Consider the following 22,457-nt stretch of genomic DNA (forward strand, 5'->3'; position numbering starts at 1 on the left):
AAGAGCACACAGGTAGGAAGAAGAAACAGAGGAACCTCAAACGCTGAAGCGGAGGAACGAGAGGAGAAGGGAAACAAATAAAGGAAAAGGGAGTGAAGAACAAAGGTGAGACTGTTCTTACATCAGCACAAGACTATGCAGAATATTCCCAATAACACCCCAGGCATGTTCCCCAAGGGAGGGGAAAAAGAATAGCAAGAGGGTAGACATGCAGTACGAAAGGGAAAAAAATTCTGCAAAGACTGGGGCCCCATGATAGCCAAGCATGAATCCACCAAAGAGTGGCGAGCCCCCTTAGGGGTGTCTCCATGTCAATTCCACACAGAAAAGTAACATTTCCAACAGGACTCTAGTAACAGACACCAACAGTGTCACAGTTGTCAGACATCGATCCATACCTCCAGCCCGCACCACTGGTGGTGCCACAATCTACAAGTTGTCTCCATGGGAAGCGCTCTGGGAAGAGGCCATGCCCCAGAGTTCACATCACATCACCTGGCAGGATCCCACGACCTCTGATCAGCTATAACTGTGCGCCTGCCACACAGAGGACTCATTCTCTTGTGTGCTCGCTTGCTGGAATATTCGCTTACTGGCCACTATCTGTTGATGACTTTATCGCTTGGACTACATATGGACTTTAATATTGGCTGGCTGTCTTCGGTTTATGCAACACCAAACTTATATGCTATTGTCTTTACTGTGCTTCTATTGTGTCAGTATAGTGAGCCAAATAAACTGTGTTCATAAATACAGACTTTTACAGTGGCAAAGAGTCTTTTCGAGCTCTCAATACTTCAAAATATTGGACAAAATGGACACTGAATTTATGAACCAGTGGCTCCAATAACAGTAGAAACAGGGACTTCTCAATCGGCAATTACTGTAACAACAGCAACAAGCAGTTGGTCTTGCTAATAGCAACAAATAACAGCACTGTCTACCAGAATGTGTTTTCCTTGCTTCTGGATGGTGTTGACGAATTGGGAAACATCTAAAAACAAAATGATTCAAACTGGCAACAGTCATTTATTCTTTCATGGTCTTTGCACAGCACGCACATTCTCTTCTCTTATGAACAGTACAACCTATGTTGCGTTGGGTTCTCCTCTGCTACCATCCTTTTGTCAGAAAACAATGGCATACACTGATCACGACATACATGTGAAAGGTGTTTTTGCTACAGGGTCTCCTATATAAATGTTTCAAGGAGACTTTCCTTTTTGGTTGTTACTTCTGACAAAGCAGAAAATATCTTTGGGTTAGACACTATCAGACAGTTAGTGTTTTCCATTTTGGAGAATATGTGTTTGCTTTCCATGGTGATTCCATTTTGTCCCATTGATGACTTGATTGCCTCATGTTTAGATCTGTTTCCCTTCGGTAAGGATGGACTGCAAATGTTGCTGTAAAAATTCATTTAAACCTGGGGTCCGTACTTGCTTTTCATGGGCCCACTCTACTCCACACATCCTCTGGGATGTGGTCAAGGTGGAATTAAGCAGATTGGAGGCCCTCAAGGTGGTTACCCACCTCATCGAGCCAATGGGTTTCATCCCTTGTAATTATGAGAAAACTAGATGGTCTATGTGGTAATTTTAAGGTTGTTTATGCCCATGTTGTCATTGATACTTTTCCCATTCCCTGCCCAGAATACCTGTTTTCCAAGTTGCAAAACAGTGCCTGTTGTATTAAGGAAGCATACTTACAGCTGCCACTGCATCCAGAATCTTAGGATCTGGAGGGGCTCAACATGCTCTTTGGCCCCTACAGGTATAACAGACTGCCCTTTAGTATTTCCAGTGCACCAGCAGTCTTCAAGCATTACTTGGAGCAGCTGACACAGGACATTCCTTCGTGCTGCAGTTATTCGGATGACATCATAGTGACAGGGGGCAACACTCTCAGATCTTACAATCTCTATTTTCTCGATTAACCATGGCTAGCCTCAAATGCAACCTCCAAAATGTAGATTTTTCCAACAGCCTGTTGAGTACCTTGGTTTTATCACTAGCAAACAGGGCACTGTCCTAACAAGCATCATGCCCATGCTATAGAAAACATGCCCAGCCCCCAGAACCTCAAGGAACAGCAATCCTATATGGGAAAAATTACCTATCATGTCCATTTCATATATTACGGAAAAAAAGTGTTCCATTCCAAAGGTCTCCAGAGGGTGACACAGTTTTTTCTGCACCTAAATAAGCCCTCCAATCAGCACTGTGCTTTGTTCCGTTTTCACCGGGGAAGTCTCCTCTTCTTGCCACACAGGCCTCGCAGCATTGGGTTGAGGCAGTCCTGTCTCACAAAGAGACAGATGGCTCTTTAACATCCTAATGTGTTCATTTTCAAGACACTCTACACTGTTCAATGCAGCTACTTCCAGATTGAAAATGAAGCAATGGCCATCGTTTGCGCAGTTAAGAAATTTTACACCTATCTGTACGGCATCCAATATCATCTGCTTACTGAGCGTAAGCCATTACTTGCATTCACAAGTTGCGACACTGTCACAAATAAAACAGTGACTTGTATACAGAATAAATTTCCTTTACTTTATGTCTATGGTCACAAACTTTTCGTCAACATATTACCGGTTTCGGACTATAATGACCATCTTCAGATATGCAGCAAAATATGGGAAAACATAAATACACTAGTAGATTGTCTACAGTTTAAAACAATAAAATAGTCTATAATGAAAAGTACTTCTGACATACATATACATTTGTGCGCTTTAAGTATGAAGAGGCATACCTGTTATATAAAAAAAAACAATGTCCTAATGTACTGCAGCCATAGTGGCATTGTCAAATGTTAAATGCAAAATCAGCACCAGCATCGTCAAATGTATATAAATAGCAGCGTATGCATGAGTCACGTTGTCAGCAGCACTACTGTTCGAAACAAACTGCCGTACAGTAGCCACAAGATGTTTGTGTTGTAAGTTCACCAGATGTCACTACTGTAGGCATACATAAGTCTTCAATGATTACTTGAACAGCGTAAAATAAAGGGGGGATACAATTGGTAAAGTCTGTAATGGGCTTATAAGGTGTAAGAGGCATTACAGTAATAAAAAGTGATGAAATAGAACACGACAAAAGTTAGATTGTTAAAAAGAGGAAGAGTTAAGAGAACAATAATTAACATCTGCTCAAGTACCAATACTCTAGAAAATGACATAAGTAATAAACAGCTCACATAGTGCACGGAATAATATAAAAACTATAAAGCACGTAGCTAAAGAAGCCACAATGAGAGAAAACATACTGCTACACGTAATCGGTGCCCTCTGTTAGCGCTAACCCCAGAATTACGCATAGGCGAGAAGTGGTTAGAGGAATGTGACCTCCTCCTTCCAAAAGGCTAAGCCTTGTCTCTGCATTCACAGCTTCCTCTCTTCAGCATCATCTTCAACTCCGTGTATGGACTTCCCATTTCTCTGATCATATTTTTTAAAATATGATTTCTCAGTTATCTCACTGTTTTCTTCCTGACTACCTTGCCTTGGAATCTGTTTTGTAAAAGAATATCACATCTAATAAGTTTTGCTTTGTAATGGCATATAACTTTCAATAGTTCTTTCTCCTCTCCAATTTCCTGTGGACCCATCCCACTCACACACACACTTTCTCTCTCTCTCTCTCTCTCTTCTTTCTTTCTTTTAGTCCAGCTGGTTCTTGTGCTTCTCCTCCAGAACCACATTTCAGCAGCTTCAACACAAACGTTCTCCTGCTTTGCTAACAACCACGATTTTCAGCCATACGTCACACACATGACACTCCACACACAGGTCTTAACAAATCTTTTCTTAGTGTGGAAGCTAATGTGCTTGTTCATTCAATAGAAGATTGTTCTTATTTTGGAAGGCATTCTTGGTCAGTGTTGTTATTATCTCAATTCCTTGGGGCATCATCTGTTTTTCTCCACAATGCTACCAAGACAGTTAAATTCAGTTACTTCCTCGAATTGCTCACTCCCTATTTTTTGGCAGTCTTACCTGTAGGATCTTTCTAGTCCTATAATCACAAATTTTATCTTCTTGTTATTTTTTTTAGTTTTCTTATGTCTTGATTTAAGACTTTCAGCCTTTTTTTAGTTCTTTCTCTGACTGCCACTACTGCAGTGTCACTGGCAAATCTAAAGCAATGAATATGAATACCATTAATTTTGATTCCAGTCATCTTTTCTTTCTTTATTGTTATTGCCTCCTCAATGAACATATTAAATTCATAAGATCATAGAGGGCAGCCCTGGTTTACTCCCCTTCCGATTTTTGCTTCTTTCTTGCTACCATTAATATCCACTTCAATACCTGTACTTTGACTTTTGCATTATGTTGTTGTGGTCTTCAGTCCAAAGACTGGTCTGATGTAGCTCTTGATGTTACTCAATCCTGTGCAAGCTTCTTCATTTCTGAATAACCAATGTGACTTACATCCTTCTAAATCTGCTTATTGTATTCATCTCTTGGCCTCCTTTGACAATTTTTAACCCCCCATACTTCCCTCCAATGCTAAACTGATGATCCCTTGATGTCTCAGAATGTGTCTTATCAACAGATCCTTCAATCAAGTTCTTCCACAAATTTGTTGTCTCCTCAATTCTATTCAGAACTACCTCATTAGTTACACGATCTACCCGTCAATTCTTCTGCAGCACTACATTTCTAATGTTCTATTCGCTCCTTGTCTGAACTGTTTATCATCCTTGTTCCACTTTCATACAAGGCCATATTACAGACAAATACCTTCAAAAAAAGACTTCCCAAGATTTAAATCCATATTCAATGTTAACGAATTCCTCTTCTTCTGAAATGATTTAATTTGACTACATTCCTTTACCCTTGTTTTGCTGGTGATAATGTTCGCCTTGTATCCTCTTTTCTGAGACACTATGCATTCCGTTCAGCTGCTCTTCAAAGTTCTTTGCCATCTCTGATGGAATTACTATGTCATCAGCAAACCTCACTGTTTTTCTTTCTTCTCTTTGAACTTTAATTCCTTCAGCAAACTTTTCATTGGTTTTCTTTGTTGCCTGTTGAGTGTACACATTGAGCAACATTGGGGAGTAACTACAAGCCTGTCTTATTCCCTCCTCAATCACTGATTCCATTTCTATAAAAGATGCCTAGTTTCTGTCCAAGTTGTAAATAGCCTTTTGTTTCTTATATTTTACCCTGTTGCCTTCAGAATTTCGAGAGTTTCTTCCAGCCAACACTCTCAAAACCTTTCTCTAAATCTACAAATAGTGTAAACATACGTTTGTTTTTCCTTAACCTATCTTCTAGGAGAGTCATAGAGTCAGTACTGCCTCGCGCATTTCAACATTCCTTCAGAAACGAAACTGACCTTCCCAGAGGTCGGCTCCTACCAGTTTTTCCACTCTTCTGTCAATAATTTGTATTATTATTTTGCAACCATGATTTATTAAACTGATAGTTTGGTAATATTCACAAACATCAGTACCTGCCTGCTTTGGAATTATTACATTCATCTTGAAGTCTGAGGCTATTTCACCTGTCTCATACATCTTCCCCACCAGTTGGAATAGTTTTGTTAAGACAATCAGTGGATCTGGCAGAAAGTAGTCCACCCCAGGGGCCTCGTTTCTACTTAGGTCTTTTAGTCTTCCGTCAAATTCTCCTCACAGTATCATATCTTCCACCTCATCTTCATCTACTTCCTTTTCCCTTTCTTAGTACTGTCCTCATGTTCATTTTCCTGTACATGCTACTTTCTCCTTTCTGCTTTTCTTATTTGCTTGGTACTGGTTTTTCCATCCAAGCACTTAAAACTCATATAGCTGCTTCTACTTTGTCCAAAGACCACTCATTTTCCTACAGGCAGTGTTTACTGTTCCCTTGGTGAAATATGCTTCTACATCCTTACATTTGTCCTCTAAACCTTCCTGCTTAGCCGTTCTGCACTTCCTGTTGCACTCTCTTTTTTGACACTTTTATTCTCTTTCACCTGCTACATTTTTATACTTTCTTCTTTCATCAATTAAATTCAATGTATCCTGTGATAAATAAGGATTTCTGTTAGGCCGGGTCTTTTTGCCCATGTGAGCCTCTGCTGCCTCCACTATTTAATCTCTCCAAGCTACCCATTTTTCTTGTACTCTATTCCTTTCCCCTGTTCTAATCACTCGTTGCCTAACACTCCCTCTGTAACTCTCCACTACAACCTCTTGTACTATGAACTTACTCAGGCCCCATTTCCTTGATTTGCTACCTTTTTTTCAGTTTCTTCAATTTTGATCTACGGTTTAGAACCAATAAATTGTGGTCAGAGTGCACATCTGCCACTGGAAATGTCTTACAATTTAAAATCGGATTCTGAAATCTCTGTCTTATCATTATATAATCAATCTGAAACCTGCTAGTGTCTCCAAGTCTCTTCCATGTATATGATCTTTCTTAAATGAAACAAGTTAAATTATGCTATGTACAAAATTCTATGAGGCAGCTTCCTCTTTCATTCCTTTCTCCCAGGGCGTTTCATATGCGTCTTGGATATGATAATGAGTTCACTATCCTGTTCACTGTAGGTTACCCACACTCCTAATTTCTCATTCACTACTCCCAGTTGATTTGCATTTACAATCATGTACTCATCCGACAAAAAGTCTTGGTCCCCCTGCCACCTTATTCACTAATTCTTCTATATCTAACTTCAACTAATCCATTTCCCTTTTTAGATTTTCTAACCCAACTGTTCGATTAAGAAAGACAACACTCCACACTCTGACACATAGAGTTCCTGTTTTATTTTTCCTGATGACAACATCCTTCTGATTCCGGAGATCCGAATGGGTCACTATTTTACCTCCAGAATATTTAACCATACAGTAGAGCTGCACACCCTTGGCACAAATAATGGCTGTAGTTTTCCCTTGCTTTCAACTGTGCGCAGTACGAACACAACAAGGCCATGTTGGTTGATGTTACGAAGCCAAATTAGTCTATCATCCAGATTGTTGCCCCTGCAACTACTGAAAAGGCTGCTGCCCTACATCAAGAATCACATGCCTCTCAACAGATACCCCTACATTGTGGTTGCACCGATGGTACAGGTACCTGTTGTCTTTCAGGTATACAAATGTCCCCATGGGAGGAGGGGACAGGGGTGTATAGAGGGGGGAATTTTGTACCTACTCAATTAATTGCCTGTCCTTCCAGAGAGATCCTACTTTTTCAGTGCTTTAAATAGTAACTTGAATCAACCATACCAAATACTTAAATTCTATGTCAATAAATGCTATTTATGCTTTCCTGTTTACTTCTAATCTTCTTTCCAAAATTTTATGTAGTGCCAATATTGCTTCTTCCATTTCCTTCCCTGCTCTGAAGTCAAACTAATCACTGGCTAATTTCCCATCTATTTTCTTTTTTCAGATCTAGAGTATGAAAAGGGTAATGGGAAAGTACACCTCTAAGGATCTGGCAGCAGTCTTCACTGACTTTAAGGAAGTCTATGATTTGGTCAACTGGAAAATATTGTTTGATATTTTGTTAGAATTTGGAGTGAACTTTCAGTGGAAATTATCAAGCAAATTCTACTACATGCGCTTTCAAAAGTAAAATTCATAGGACACCTCTCTGAAGAGTTTTTCATTAAAACTGCGATCTGACAGGGTGATGGACTTTCCTCAAGTTTTCTTCAAACATATGTAAGAGATGATCATCTAACAATCGGAAGATGAATTAGCTAGGAAAGTTTTAATGAACAAAGTTCACTCTGGAGGTTCAAAGAGCAATGGTAAGAGTCAACTGCCTTGTATCCTGTGATGATCTGGCGATCCAGTTACGAAACAGACAGCTGTTTAACAGTTAAATAGATTGGAGGAAGAAGCAGAGAAAACTGATCTCCAAGTTTCTGTTTAGAAAACAAAGTATGTGGGTGAATGAGAAGTCTTTGTCCTTTTTTTTCATATCTGTAATAAGGTAAATGTAGCTAATTATACACAAGCATACTGTTTACCTAACTTACACAAGTTTTCCACATAGTCCTCACACCAGTACAAACATTTATCCCATTGCAGAACTAAATTTGAGATACTCCTGGCGTAGAATTCATCCAGTTGACTGTGGAACCCCCATCAGACTGCTGTCTTGGCTTCATCGCCGCATTTAAATTGCTGTCCTACCAGGAACTTCTCCAGCTCACCAAAAACATGGAAATCACTAGTGAAGAGGTCTGGACTGTATGGCAGGTGGTCTCACTTCTCCCAGTGATATGACAGAAGCTTCTTTGCAATTCTGACTGCTACATGTTATCTCACACTGTAACGGCGGATAATCACATTGTCCACATCGAGAATCCCTCGACACTTTGTTCTGATAGCATCCACAGATGTAACAGTATGGAACAGTAACTGTTGGCACTGATGGATGCACCTAATGACATGAAAAGCAGCAGCAGTCCACGGTGATCCAAATATCGCCAGTAACAATGTGGTCCAGGAAACTCTCACCCTCCTCAGCATACATTTGCAAAAGATTCAGTGAAGCAGTCATTTGCTTGCCATTCCTTATGTCATCTGACTGCTTTGACACCCATTGACATGAAAGGTTCTGGTATTCCATGGAACTGTGAATGATGTCGCAAATGCCAAGCTGCAGAAAAATGTTCTTGAGGTACACATGACAGTCCACTTTCACCATTGCGTGCACAATGGAAATGTTGTCAGTCAGCAACAATGCGGCCACCCCAAAAAACTTACTGATTGATAAACACCTGAACAGCATATGATCACCTGATGATAGAGTAAAGTGAAATAGAAAATGTGGACAGCTTCAGATATATTGGTGAAACAGTGCAGACGAAATCCATTGGAAAAGAAGTGAACAACAGCACGAAAGAGACTATGGATGCTGCTTTTCGCAGGGCAGATGTTCAATACAAGACAAAGACAGTCTCAAGGAAAGCTAAACTCAGGCACTATAACACAGTGATTAAAACTCAATGTCCACAAGCAAGTGAATTCCTTAAAATGACAGGTAAAGATGGACTGAGAGAAGCAGTAAAGTTTGAGTGCAAGATCCTTTGAAAAATAATGTACTCGTGGTGTGAACTAAAGAACATCCTACAGAGGCCTGTTTATGAAACTATGGATACTGCTTCCCAACATATTTATTCGTTAATTAAATTTGTCATTAAAAATAAACTAAGACAAAAAAAATGGCCCACCACAAAGCAATTACCTAAATGGGGCAGAAATTTGTACATGTGATATACATGCACGAACAAACAAATCATTAAAATTTCAGAGAAACTGAATGATTTATTCAAGACAAATGGTTTCAAAAATTGAGCATGTCAATAATGCGTTGGTCCACCTCTGACCTTTATGTGAGCAATTATTAAGCTTGGCAATGATCGACTGAGTTGTTGAATTCCTCCTGAGGAATACCGTGCAAAATTCTGTTCAATTGGTGTGTTAGAATGGCAAAATCCCAAGTTGTTCGAGGACCCAGCCCATCATGCTCCAAATGTACTCAATTGGGAAGAGATCCAGCGATCTTGATGGCCAAGGTAGAGTTTAGCAAGCACGAAGGCAAGCAGCAGAAACTCTTGCCACATAGAGGCGGGCATTCTCTTGCTGAAATGTAAGCCCAGGATGGCTTGCCATTAAGGGTACCAAAAAGGGGTGTAGAACATCATAGACATACCATTGTGATGAAAGGGTGCCATGGATGGCAATCAGAGGGGTCCTGATATGAAAAGAAATGGCACCTCGGACCATCATTTCTGGTTGTTGGGCCATATGGCGGGTGAGAGATTGGTATCCACCACTGTATGGGGCATCTCCAGACACCTTTGCTTGTCACTGGGGCTCAATTCAAAACGAGACTCACTGCTGAAGACAAGTCTACTCCCATCAACAAGATTCCAAGCCGAATATATGTCTGGAGATGCCCCAGTCAGTGGTGGTATATCAAACTCACTGTTGCCCACAATATGGCCTGTATGGTGGTCAACAGGTCTGGGGTACCATTTCATTTCATAGCATCCACAGAACACTTACAGCACAGTGCTACCCTGATGATATTCTATGCCCAGTTTCGATGCCCTTCATGGCAAGCCATCCTAAGCTTACATTCAGCAAGATAATGCAGACAGCAAACGGTAAGAGTTTCTACTGCTTGTCTTCATGCTTGCCAAACCCTACCTAGGCCAGCAAGGTCACTGGATCTTCCCCCAATTTATACTGCTCCTCTGCATACAGTGAGAGTTTCTATTGCTTGTCTTGATACTTACCAAACCCTACCTAGGCCAGCAAGGTTACTGCATCTCTCCCCAATTGAGAACGTTTGGAGCATTATGGGAAAGCCCCTCCAACCAGGTTGGGATTTTGATTATCAAATGCACCATTTGAACAGAATTTATCTCAATACCTCCAAGAGGACATCCAATGACTCTTATACTAAGCTGAATAACTGCTTGCATAAAGCCCATGGATGGAGCAACCATTACTGATTTGTTCAATTTGTGAAGCTCTTTCTCTTGAATAAACCATTCAATTGTTGTGAAATTGTAATAATTTGTATGTCCATACATGTACTTCACATATACCGACTTCCATCCCATTCGGATAATTCTTCCTTGGTGTGGCATTTTTGTGTGTTAGAGCGTGTATTTATTTTTCAAACCAACAACTCAGTTCATGGAACCAATACTGGAATTAAGAATAATCTTCTCAAAGATTTAAAGCCCTTACTTTGGTCCAGAAAGGTGTCCATTATTCAGGAACGTGCATTTTTAATAGCTTTCCAGAAGCCAAAAAAAGTTTAATTACTATTATAGATCAGTTTAAGAGGAGCCTAAAGGCATTATTGGTGGTTAGTTACTAGTACTCCAATGATAAATGTCTTAGTAGAAGCAACTAACCTGTATACATTACTAATTGTATGAAATAATGCAAGTATTAGTACAATGTGACTACCATAAAATTCAGTGCAGTAATACAATCACTGTAAATACATGTTGTAAAATGATGCATGGCTACAACGGCCTAAGACTTACCATATATAGCTCAGTGTATTTAACATTTGCATGTTTTGTCACCAATTATTTATTACCTTTTAAATGGAAGTATGTTTAAGATTTGAGTTTTAAGACTTTAAGATTTGGCAATCCAGTGCAAGCTGCTGGAGAAGGTGGCCGTGTGAGTGTGAGGTTGAGTTTTCACTGTTTAAGTATATTTAAGATTTTTTGACGTATTCCACATCCACAAGGATCATTTCACTTGGGATCTGTGGAATCCTCAACATTTTAGATTTTGCTAAAATTTGGAATAGTTATAGTGGGTGCTGAGACTAAGGAAAATAACAAATATAATTTTTTTTAATCTCAAACTGCTTCTGAAATACAACTATGCAAAGTTTCCAAAATCTGACAAAAAATGCATGAAGTAATTTTTTTAAAAATACAAATTGAAGTTTTGGTTTGTTTTTCATCCAAAAAGTACATAATTTAATATTTTCAAAATATTGTCATAAATACTTAGTACTATTGTAAGTCGCATGTCAAAAAATAAATATGGAATGATGATGGGTTCAATGCAAAAAATTCCTAACTTCTTTTCACTAACATCTCAGTTTAGACCAAACCTACCTTCAACAAATAGGAATGTAATTAAAATAGGCAGAAAGTAACAAGACAACTATCAGAAATATAAAAATATCATCATCTTAAAATAAAACCAACCACCATATTCTATAACTAAATTAGGTTGATTGCTTACTTTGATTTTATACAATTTATACCAATTGCCTATTAATTGTTAAAACAAAAATACTGAACATGGGACCTATAACTACAAATTTAAATAAGGTATGGAAAAAATTTAAGCACTAATAACAGTTCTGGCCCATGACGCTTGGATCAGAACTATTAAAATAAATAAATAAATAAATAAATAAATAAATAAATAAAATATACATATATGATGCTTGTTTTTGAGTAATAGGAACTTATACATAGCTAAATGTAGCACAATGCGTACTAACGATAATTTTTAGACAACTATCTGCAAAATATAAATTAAAACTAACCCAAGGAAAAATTAAGTTTTGAGTTGAAAGCAATTTCCCAAATAATTCTTGGATTTTTACATATTGCAATTGGGGTTGGCTTACATCACTTTCAACTACAGTTTATGTTCTCCCAATTGGAGTAAACAGCTTTACTTTTGTGAGAATGTGCACAACTGACACCCACAGAACATCCACATGTGTAGGAAAGGAGAATGACTTAGCTGGTCCACATGGATGAAGAAATTTTTTTAGTGTTATGTACCCAAGCCACAAGTTTTTGTCATACACAGTGGTGACGTAGCCTGACATGTCTTCTTGTAACTTCAATTTGCTGCGTTAGTTTGATTATCCACACTTCTTCAAGCCGGCTTTTTAAAAACATTTCTGAAGCAGCATAATAATCTTGAGTGGAACAGGTAAAATCTGTTTTTGTTATGTTATCTATGGCCCACTCAAACAGCTCTCCTAGGGTTTGGATCTGGTTGTGGTATGGCCATTGCAAACTTGCACAAGCTGCCAGTCTCTTAACGGAACTCACTACTCCTTCGAAGGCCCTTTTCCATGGGCTGTGGTTGGAAAGTGCCTGTCTTTTATGTTGAAGTCTTCATCATGAAAGCACAGGTTCAGAAAGTTTGTCTTATTTTTGTATTGAGCAGCAGAAATAAAAACAGTAAAACATCAACCCATATAAAGTGGTCCAGTGATGGTTGCTTGACCATTTTTATATATTTTAAATTTTTTTAAATGTGAGTGCCGTATATCTGAAGTTCAAAACAGTTTTTTTAAATAATTTATCTTGCACCTTTACTGGATTGTGGCCATTTTTATTTACAGGCACACAACGATTTTTCAGTCTGGAGACATTAGCAAAAATTGGAATATCTCTGCACTGGGTTAAGTTACAACATTGCAATTGACATGATTGTTTTTAGAAAAGTGTCCTCTACAACATTGCCTATTACACAAAATACCCTAAATTAAAAAATAACCAGTCAAAATGACCTCCAAATGTACAGCTGATACTGAAAATGCGTTTCCATCTACAAGTAAATTTAAGACTCCAGCTGTTAGTTTACCAATGCCACGCATTGGGACTATAACACCAAAAGTAGGCCCAGACTCTCCAATAACAATTCTGCGATGTCCAAAACTGGGTGAAGTAGTTGTATCCATGAAGGGAAGTCCAGTGATGTTGAATGCTGCCAGAGAAGACAAACCAACTCTAAACATACCAATGGCCAATGGAACAGTAATGTCCATCCTTCCTCAAAGAGGTCTACGAACTGCTCAGTTGCCCCAGCAAATGGATCCTGAAACTCAAGAAAACCTAAAAGTGATATGGGAAAATCTGAACGATCTTATTGGACATATAGAAACTCCTAAACCTTGATTTGTCATTAAATGTGTTAAGAAATAAGACAATGTGTGAAAGAAGGGATACTGTTTAATATTATTGCAATTTTAATATTTTATTTTGTTAACTTGCATATAAAGTGCATTTTGCGTGTTTTGAACATTAAACATAATCAGTAACATGCCGAATAAAAGATAACATCTTACTGCAGAACAAATCTATAAATACTTCACAAGTTTTCTGTATGATTTCCAGATTACAGACGTCAACTGACACCCACTGGTGCAAAGGAACTCCCAAATATTCACCATGAATATCTCATAAAATTTCACACATTACGGTTTCTCCTGGGAAATAGTCACCATTTCCCAACTGATGATGGGTTGCAAAGCACTTTTGCAATGCATTGTTTGTAATTGTTTAAGATGGCATTTGTCATTTTATTTAGTTTGGCATTTCTACCATTAATTTTATGTTTCAGTAATTTGTGCACACATGTAGGAAGTGCATGCTACTCTGTCCAGCGAATACACAATGTTTTGGTCTCAACTGAGCGAATTTAGAGAAACCTATTTTTTATGTTAGGAAACTTGTCTTTAAAATGTTTGTAAGCTTTTTTAATTTTACACAGAAAAGGTATTTTTGATATTGTTGTTTCACTTCCAATTGGTTTTGTAACCATCACGCAATCTGTAATACCTGGAATTGCCCGTCTGACTTCATCGTTTTCATAAAATGAATGCACAGTTTTGACTGTTTCTACTGGTGAACATACATATCCCTGGTTTTCGGTTTGGACCTTCCATAAACTCTTTTTAATAGTTTTTTCTTTCTTTTTTTGATTGCCATACAATATAATTAGGAGCATTAAATTCACTCATTATCTTCCTGATACTCCTCGGGTGAACTTTTAGGAATCATTGAGTGTTTTTTCCCCCTACTTGTACAGTTGAAAAAATTAGTTTTGAGATTTTGGAGAATAGGTTCATTAGTATCAGTTTCTTTATCTGGCGAAATAGTTTCAGCAGCAACAAAATGTTTTTTTCATTGACAAGGAGATTTTGTTTCGCTTTTGATTTGGCATAGTTCTTAGATGTTATTTTTTTTTATCAACTGGGGACTCAAGAAGTTTTTAAAGTGATGTGTTAAGTTGCTGAGAATTCTTCTGGGTTGTATGGCTGTGGTCCATGGAACTCTTCTATCCCTGAAGATAGAAGAGTTCCATGGACCACGGCCATACAACCCAGAAGAATTCTTGGCAGTTGATACATCTGGTCGTATGATGTGTTAAGTGTTTGAACAAATATTGAAGTTACAGAGTTAAGTCTAGGTCTTTGTCCGGGATGATTATCTCTAATGAAGAAGAATCTTATCTTCAGTATTTTTATCATTGATTGGCTCTGTATTTTTCAACTTGGTTACGTATTTCCTACATTTATCACAAATCATGGAGCCATTAGGTATTTGTGGAAATAACTCAGGCTTCCAAACTGTGACATTTCTGTTTTCCTTTGTCTCTACTAAAATGATTTCATCTCCTCAATGGATAGCACTGCGATTTTCACTACATTTCATACTGATATAAAAATCACTGAAATGCACTCCTTCAATTTATAGTTTTACTTGCAAATGAACTACCAAAAAATACGTGTCCACTAAAATATATTAGATAAAAAATTGTTCAAATTAGGGGTAATAACTGCTTTACACTAATACATGGCGCACTATAATGGCTTATGGAACACCAATGTAAAAAGTTTAATTATCCATCTTGGATTATCCCCTCAGCAAAGGCTCTACTCACTGAATGATTGTACAGATAGTAAGTGCATGGCTGGACACAGACAGTGCATTTTTCAATTTGTTCACAGCCTGTGTGCACATAGAGGAACCAACTTCCGAAGCTTGGATACAGTGGTTCAAGTCTGTGGAAATGGAATGCACATTTTGATCTGCTTGGACCATAACTATTACATCTCTTATACTCTTTTTGTTCAATATTTTTTTTTAACCAGTTAATAGGATATTAGTTTCAATGGCATAAAATTAAAGGATGCAATAAACTTAATTTACTTACAGAATATCAATGGTAGGCAATGAAAACCATATAATTCCATTTTGTTAAATTTCATAGGAGAAGCAAAAATGATTTGTTAAAAAGTAATATTAAGTTTACAAATAAAGTTGCTTCATGTGTAACTATATAATAGAGGCCTAGGTATTTACAGATTAGACAAATCTCTCTTTGACAGCAGAGTTATTGATTTCTAGAATTACAAGGCTTTTACAGACAGACTGAGTTGCGAGATTTTAATTGCGCACCACTGACATGCTGATTGGTTTTGTTTTAAGATGATGACATTTTGATATTTTTAGTCACCTTTCTGTATGTCTGAATTAAATTCCTGTTTGTTAAAGGTGGGTTTGGTCGAAATGGGACTATCAGTGGAGGGGGTGGGGGGTGGGGGGGGGGGGGGAAGAGTTAGGAATAATATTTTTAACACTGAGGCCATCACCATCCCATATTTATATTTTGGCATACAATTTACAACAGTACTAAGCATTTATGGAAACATTTTGAAAATTTTAATTACATACTTTTTGGGAAAAGTTTAATCAAAATTTCAATTAGTAATTTGAAAAAAAAAAATTTACTTTAGAACCCATGTTTTGCTTATCATTGGAAAGAGCATAAAAATGGTGTAAAATAACACCTTCTCTAGTTCCCAGCTCTCTAGCTCAATTAGCATACCTCCTAGAACGAAGTCCATTCATGCTTCTTTAGCCAGGTTTCTAAAATTTTACATAGTTGTACTACAAATCGATTTGAAAATAAGAGAAAAAATAAATAAATTTGGTATGTTTCCTTCGTCTCAGCACCCACTGTCAGGACACCAAATTTAGCAAAATCTGAAACGATGAGGTAAAGTGGGTGTGTTGATTTGACATAGAATAGTCCACCATAATATTTGTTTGTCTTTGTAAATATTTACTGTATACTCCCAACACGTTCTACATCCTGAGATATCACACTATGCATGTAATGGCACGTAAAGTGCGTCTAATCTTATCATGATAAGTTATACTGGCATAATGAATGGCTGATAAAGTCAATAAGGAAACGACTGAAGCGTATTTTTCATGTACTGTACAAAAGGTCTCATGTAGGCCTATTCGATAAATAGTCCAAGAAAGTAAACAAGGTCATCAAAAGAACTGGATGCAATCAAGAAGGCATCACTAACTGATGATTACGTCCACGTCACAGGTCAACAACTTCAATGGTTGCAAAAGCAAAACGATCGCTGGGTACAGGAGGGAAGGCTGGCGAAATAATCCAAAATCTTTAGGCTGCATAAAGCTACCAAAAATTCTTTATTTAAGTAGCATAAATTGTGAAACATATCAGCAGAGCCTTTAAATAACAGTCCAGTAATTTGGTGTTGTGTTTCTCGTTAAACTGTACGCCGGTGATAAAAGCAAGTATATTCTCTTATACTGTTATAAACACTAGGAAGAATATAATCTGTTATTCCAACAGTGTTATGACAGGAAGAAAAGGCTGCACTTACCACGACGAAAACTACAGTAGGAAAACCAATACTGTACTTCTCGCAAGTTTTGCGGCATATCTTCCAAATAGCACTCCATCCGTTTCCTTCAATCAATAGCTGCAAGTAACTACCCCAAACTGAACGAATTCTAGGTCCGGGCAAACTTTCTTTATCAATGCATAAAATTGTTTGGTATTCAATAAGACGCTCATTTAAAGTTTTTTCAAAAGTGTACACATCTGAGGCCATCGTCGTTCGTTATTCTCTCCGTTTTTGACGGTAGACTATTGGAAAAAATCACGCAAATAAATGTGTTCTTATTAACATCTCTTGGCGTGTATACATAACGTCACAACATCAAACTTAATAGAAATGCCGCCCTTCTGTTGCCAACGTAATTTTTTAACTTCTGTGTTCTAAGTGTGATATTTTACTTTCATGAAACGATATTTATTTAATTAAATTTTATTTATACACAAAGACCTTGAGATTATTCGCAACTAAAATAATACACTTAAAGTATATGTTTATTTTCGTATTTTTATAATGAAAACGCCTGTTTCTCACATATTCTCTCTGGTCATAACTGAGTATTTAGAAACACGAAGTTGTCGTGCCTGAAGCGTCGTTGTGAGGTTTTTACAACCATTGACATGTCGTTAATAATTTTTGGCAACAATAAATCGGCGAATTTATTATAATGATATACGTTTGATTGTATATATAGATACTGTTGAAGATGAGCGATTATTTTGAAGACTTTGGTTGGTACTCAAAAAGACAAATCTCCGTTAAAGCACGTAACTTCCGCACAAGGCACTTAATAGACTAATAGAATATGAGAGAGATATTTAGTGTAGTTATTCATTACTTGTTGTGATTTACGTTTTGTTGTATATCGGCGACAGATAAATTTAAAACCTTTTTCATGTGTTTTGATGCAAAATGAATACGTAAACATCACAAATGCATACTAAAACTATGCGGTTATCATTATCATTAATGACGCTGCCATTCACCCAATTACATGTGCATTGTTGCATTTGCGAATTGAGAAAGTAAAATTTAGACTATGTAGAATCATAGCGTTCCGAAAATTTCATTCCATGCGCTGTTTTAATGACTTGTTTCTTGGTAGTGCCATAGTCAAATACTACTTCATGCAACAATCCCTCAGTTGAATGAAGTAAAAGTAATGTTTTCATTCAAAAGAAGTACATTTTACAGTAAAGTTGTTATTGTGGATACAGTCAATCCTGTATTGAATGGTATTACAATAATTTTTACCTTCGTACATACATTATTAAGACAGCCCTTTCGAATGGTTGTGTGAATACTGGATCTTTCTTTCTGCAGCACTGTGTGTATGCTGTAGTGAAACTTCGTGGCAGAAAAAACTTTGCCGAACTGGGACATCACGCCCAAAGTCTTTCATTTCACAGACAAGGTTGCCTTTTAAGGCTAGGTTCCTGCTTTGAGTCTTGATCCAGCAGAAGTTTTAATCTGCCAGGAAATTTCTTGTGAGCAGTTGTTGCAGAGAATAAGATTGTTTCATTGTAGGAATAAGTAGTACAAACATGTAAATGGCCTGCATGTAACCATATGGACTTTGACATTCTTTAGTTGTAAACTCAAACTTTAGTGAAGTTGACACATTTCTGATCATAATGTTTATTGTGGAATCTGTGGAACATGGTACCAACTAAGAAATGCGATTTAAGGTTGAGTTGCTATTCACCATACACAAAGAGAAGGTGTTGGATTCCCACAACAGGCACATTTAAATGGATGTTATTCAGCTATTGGATGAAGTCCTTTGGGGAAAAAAAGGCCCCACACACAGTCAGACACACACAACTAACACACATGGTCACTGTCACCAGCAGGCAGTGGGTACTCATTCAGTTGTACTAATGGTTTGATGTGTACAACCTGTTGGTAAATAAACTCATTCAATGAAGTAATTATACCCAATTTTTTTAAATATATTTCCTGCTACTTTCAGTTGCTATTCTGATGGAATTATTCTCTGAGTTGGGATCTGCCTTAATGTTACATTTCCTGAAAAAGACCCCGTATCTAAAAATTGGGAGTAAATGTAGGAATAGTGTCTTGCTGAAGGCTTGCTGTTACATGCTGATGGAAGGGAAAAGCATTCTATAACATTATCTTTGGCAGTATTTTTATGTATTCATTCTGCATCAATTGACAGTTAATATTTATCATTAACAAAACTTTGCGTCTGCTATGCCGTCTACAATGTAGTAACCCATATGTTATTACACCTTTCATTGTGACTACTGTGGTGCGGATCATGAAGTTCACATAATGTTCCATGTGGCTGGCCTAGGCCCTCACCAGAAGTCACTGACCACAGTCCAGGGTCCCGATACGTTCGTCCGCTGGCCCCGACCAGCAGTCTCTTAACTGTCAACAGTCTGTACATATCGGTACCTGTCAGACTGTATGCATTAATATGTCTGTACTAGACATCTTACTGTTTGTGTCTCTGTTTATATTCGTGTGTATCTGAAATGTCTAATGTCACTCCATGGCCTAATCTGTTATGCTCTCCCTCTGTGATCTAATAAACTGTGGATTTCTCATAACCAAGTTCTCCATTGTGTTCCAAGTCACAACAAATAGATTTATTATTTATATTCAGTGTAACGGGACCACTTCTGTTAATTACTTGTCATCTTAATCCAATGATTAAAGATTCCTGTTAGCTGGTGCATGAATAGCAATTGAATGAAGCTGTTGAGGAAGGAATTCACTCCTCTGCTTCTTTACACTTTACTATTAATTTTGATATGTGAAAATTAGATTTAGGCACAAATAGTGGTTTGAAGTTGATTGCTACTTTTTCTGCCTTCAGAAATGGGGCTTATTGTCTGTTCCACCTTCATTCCATCTCTTTGTTCTGGTTATTTCCTTATCTTTACACCTATAATTCAAACTACCTGTCCCAACCTGTTCTTTGCATCCTTTGTGTTATGGTACAAGCACTTTCTCTGTATTTATTTATTTATTGGCACTATTAGCATTTATTTCTGCCCTAATTCACTCCTTATATTATCACTGTGTTCTTGGTTGAAGTGTGGTATTGGACTCCCCCCCCCCCCCCCCCCATACACACACATACAGAAGAATCTTGATTGCGGCAACAGACTGATTTGCAGGGCATCCCAGGTTCTAGGTTGCGTTGAAATATGACAATTTTGTTGTGAGATGGCGAAGGTAACGAATGTGGAAGCCAAATAAAGGTTGTGGTAACAAAATGACCAGTCATGCAGCTTAATGTTTACATCAGCATCATATTGAAAAATGCAAGGGGGTGGTCCAATAAGTAACTTTTACAGACTTCTCTGTATCTTAGTTTGCAGCATTTAACTCCCTGTCTAAACTTCACTTCCACAGCTTCAGTTGTCATTCTACCATTCACCATGTAACATTTGTTCTTGCTCCAGGAGTCACCAGTGGGTATGCATGTACTGCGTACAGTGATAAACTGTGTTTCATATTATAAATTGTCTGGTGCAAACTGTTTATTTTATGATCAGAATAACACTGTACTGTTGGGACCAACCAAGTGAGTCGTTAAGATACTGATCTCATATTCAAGAGGGTGGAATTTGTTTTTTCTGGTCTTCTTGCTTTAGGTTTTCCAAAATTGTTTTAGGTCAAGGGGAAATACGGAAGTGTCCGATCCCGCCCGTCTGCTTTGACCCATGACGTCACAAATATGACGGAAACGACCATAAACCACGATTCCAATATGGCACATATAAAGTCGGTACGTACACTATGAGGACGAAAATACATCGAAAAACAAACACACATACTTTCCACAAAAAGCCTAATGACACTAACGGGACAAGCGCGGGAAATAGGGTGTTTTTGGGTGGGGCAAACTATATATAAACCAATTTAGACACCCACCCCCATACAAAACCACACAAAATGACGAAAAAAACCAACATAACAAAACTCCCCAAATACCACTAAACACAATATCATTTGGAATCGGACACTTCCCTTGACCTATGTAGCTCAACAGCAGCTCCCGATCTCATAAATTAGGATCAAACACTTCCCTTGGCCTATATAGCTCAAAAACATCTCCCGATACCAATATCAACATGCACAACCACACATTGGAATCGAACATTTCCCTTGACCTGCGCACTGTTAATTTTATCCGTCATATTCATTCCTGAACAAAAACAACAACCGATTAATTTTACTAAAATTACCACACAATGTACAGTGAACAACACTAAATTAACCTTCACACAAAATCGTTAACTCACTGAAACAAATTCCACAACAAACACAGCCGACGCTCGAACAGTTCTGGATAATGAGCAAAAGCAAACTGAGTGCATTACACCACACAAATGAAAACCCTGAACATACCACCAGAGAACACAACAAACCACAACACGATGACATCTACAAACACGCCACAATCACAAACCAAACTCCGCGCCGTCATGATGTCACACACTACAACACCTTTACGTCACGGGTCAAAGCCGACGTGTGGGATCGGACGCTTCTGTCGACTCGGTAGAGGGCAACGCAGCTCCCTCAGCAAGGACACAGCCAGCCGCTTATCCTGTCATAGAAACCTACTTTTAAATTATTTTGTGTGTGTGTGTGTGTGTATTTTGAGGTGTCGCTTTTCATAGTATTAGGGTGACAAATCCTATCTCTGAATCAATAAATAAATAAGATAAAATCTTGCTGCTCTGCAATATACATCATAGAACACCAGGAGAGTATTCTTCTGTACCTTCTTCTTAACTGTTCTAATTACATTCTCACACGAGACCTGAAATCTTTTAATTTTGCAGAGTATTACTTGCTACTGCACACCCTGCATATATCCATTTTCTGGTAATATTGCTGATGTGTATATTGAAAAGAGTTGGAGACTGGCTGCCTAGACATATCAAATGCCTATTGAAAACTTTTTCTATTTCTATAAAGGCAAGACACATTTCTTTGTGATACTCGTTCATCTGCTTCTGTATTAATACAGTTGTCAAATGTTATTCTGACCTGTCTGAAGCCTTATTGTTCATCAATTGATGAGTAGCTATGGTATGATTCTGCCATTTATTATTGTTGCATGCAGTGTTGTGCAAGCTTATCCCATGGAGATTCTCACATTGCTCTAGTTCTCCTCTTTTATGTATGGGTACTACAGATGACTATGACCGTGTGTATAATAACATTGCCAACATTCATTCATTAAAAATGGAGTATTCCAAATTGAGAATAACATCTGCCATATTTTAATAGTTCAACATTTATATAAAGTTACTGGCGCACATGGAGTTCAGGCAGGTTCCGATTCTTCCATAATCAGTGTCTGATTTGGCTTCTCTTTGTTTTCAATTCATTGATTTCAAATGTCTGATTTGGCTTCTCTTTGTTTTCAATTCATTGATTTCATTGTTTTGTATGCTATATTTTTGCTACCAAGCATATGAGT

At 37.8% G+C, this 22,457-nt stretch overlaps 2 protein-coding genes across 5 annotated transcripts in view; one reads left to right on the forward strand and one right to left on the reverse strand.

Moving 5' to 3' along the window:
- Positions 1 to 17,321, reverse strand: part of LOC126237027 (protein nessun dorma-like) — a 152,274-nt gene extending 134,953 nt beyond the window's left edge. For 2 of the 4 annotated variants that reach the window (XM_049946772.1, XM_049946774.1), the window contains exons 1-2: positions 16,973 to 17,321; positions 13,279 to 13,362 (exon numbers count right to left, since the gene is read on the reverse strand). In XM_049946772.1, the coding sequence (XP_049802729.1) occupies positions 13,279 to 13,362; positions 16,973 to 17,203 (315 nt within the window). In that variant the 5' untranslated portion in view covers positions 17,204 to 17,321. The remainder of the gene's footprint in view (positions 1 to 13,278; positions 13,363 to 16,972) is intronic. The other 2 variants (XM_049946773.1, XM_049946775.1) reach the window with 2 other exon arrangements.
- A 244-nt stretch (positions 17,322 to 17,565) lies between these two features.
- LOC126237030 (ADP-ribosylation factor-like protein 2-binding protein) overlaps positions 17,566 to 22,457 on the forward strand; it is a 120,611-nt gene continuing 115,719 nt past the window's right edge. Inside the window, exon 1 of the mRNA XM_049946784.1 lies at positions 17,566 to 17,718. Coding sequence (XP_049802741.1) covers positions 17,694 to 17,718 — 25 coding nt within the window. The 5' untranslated portion in view covers positions 17,566 to 17,693. The remainder of the gene's footprint in view (positions 17,719 to 22,457) is intronic.

Source organism: Schistocerca nitens, chromosome 2 (genome assembly GCF_023898315.1).
Source record: "Schistocerca nitens isolate TAMUIC-IGC-003100 chromosome 2, iqSchNite1.1, whole genome shotgun sequence".
Classification (NCBI taxonomy): Eukaryota; Metazoa; Arthropoda; class Insecta; order Orthoptera; family Acrididae; genus Schistocerca; species Schistocerca nitens.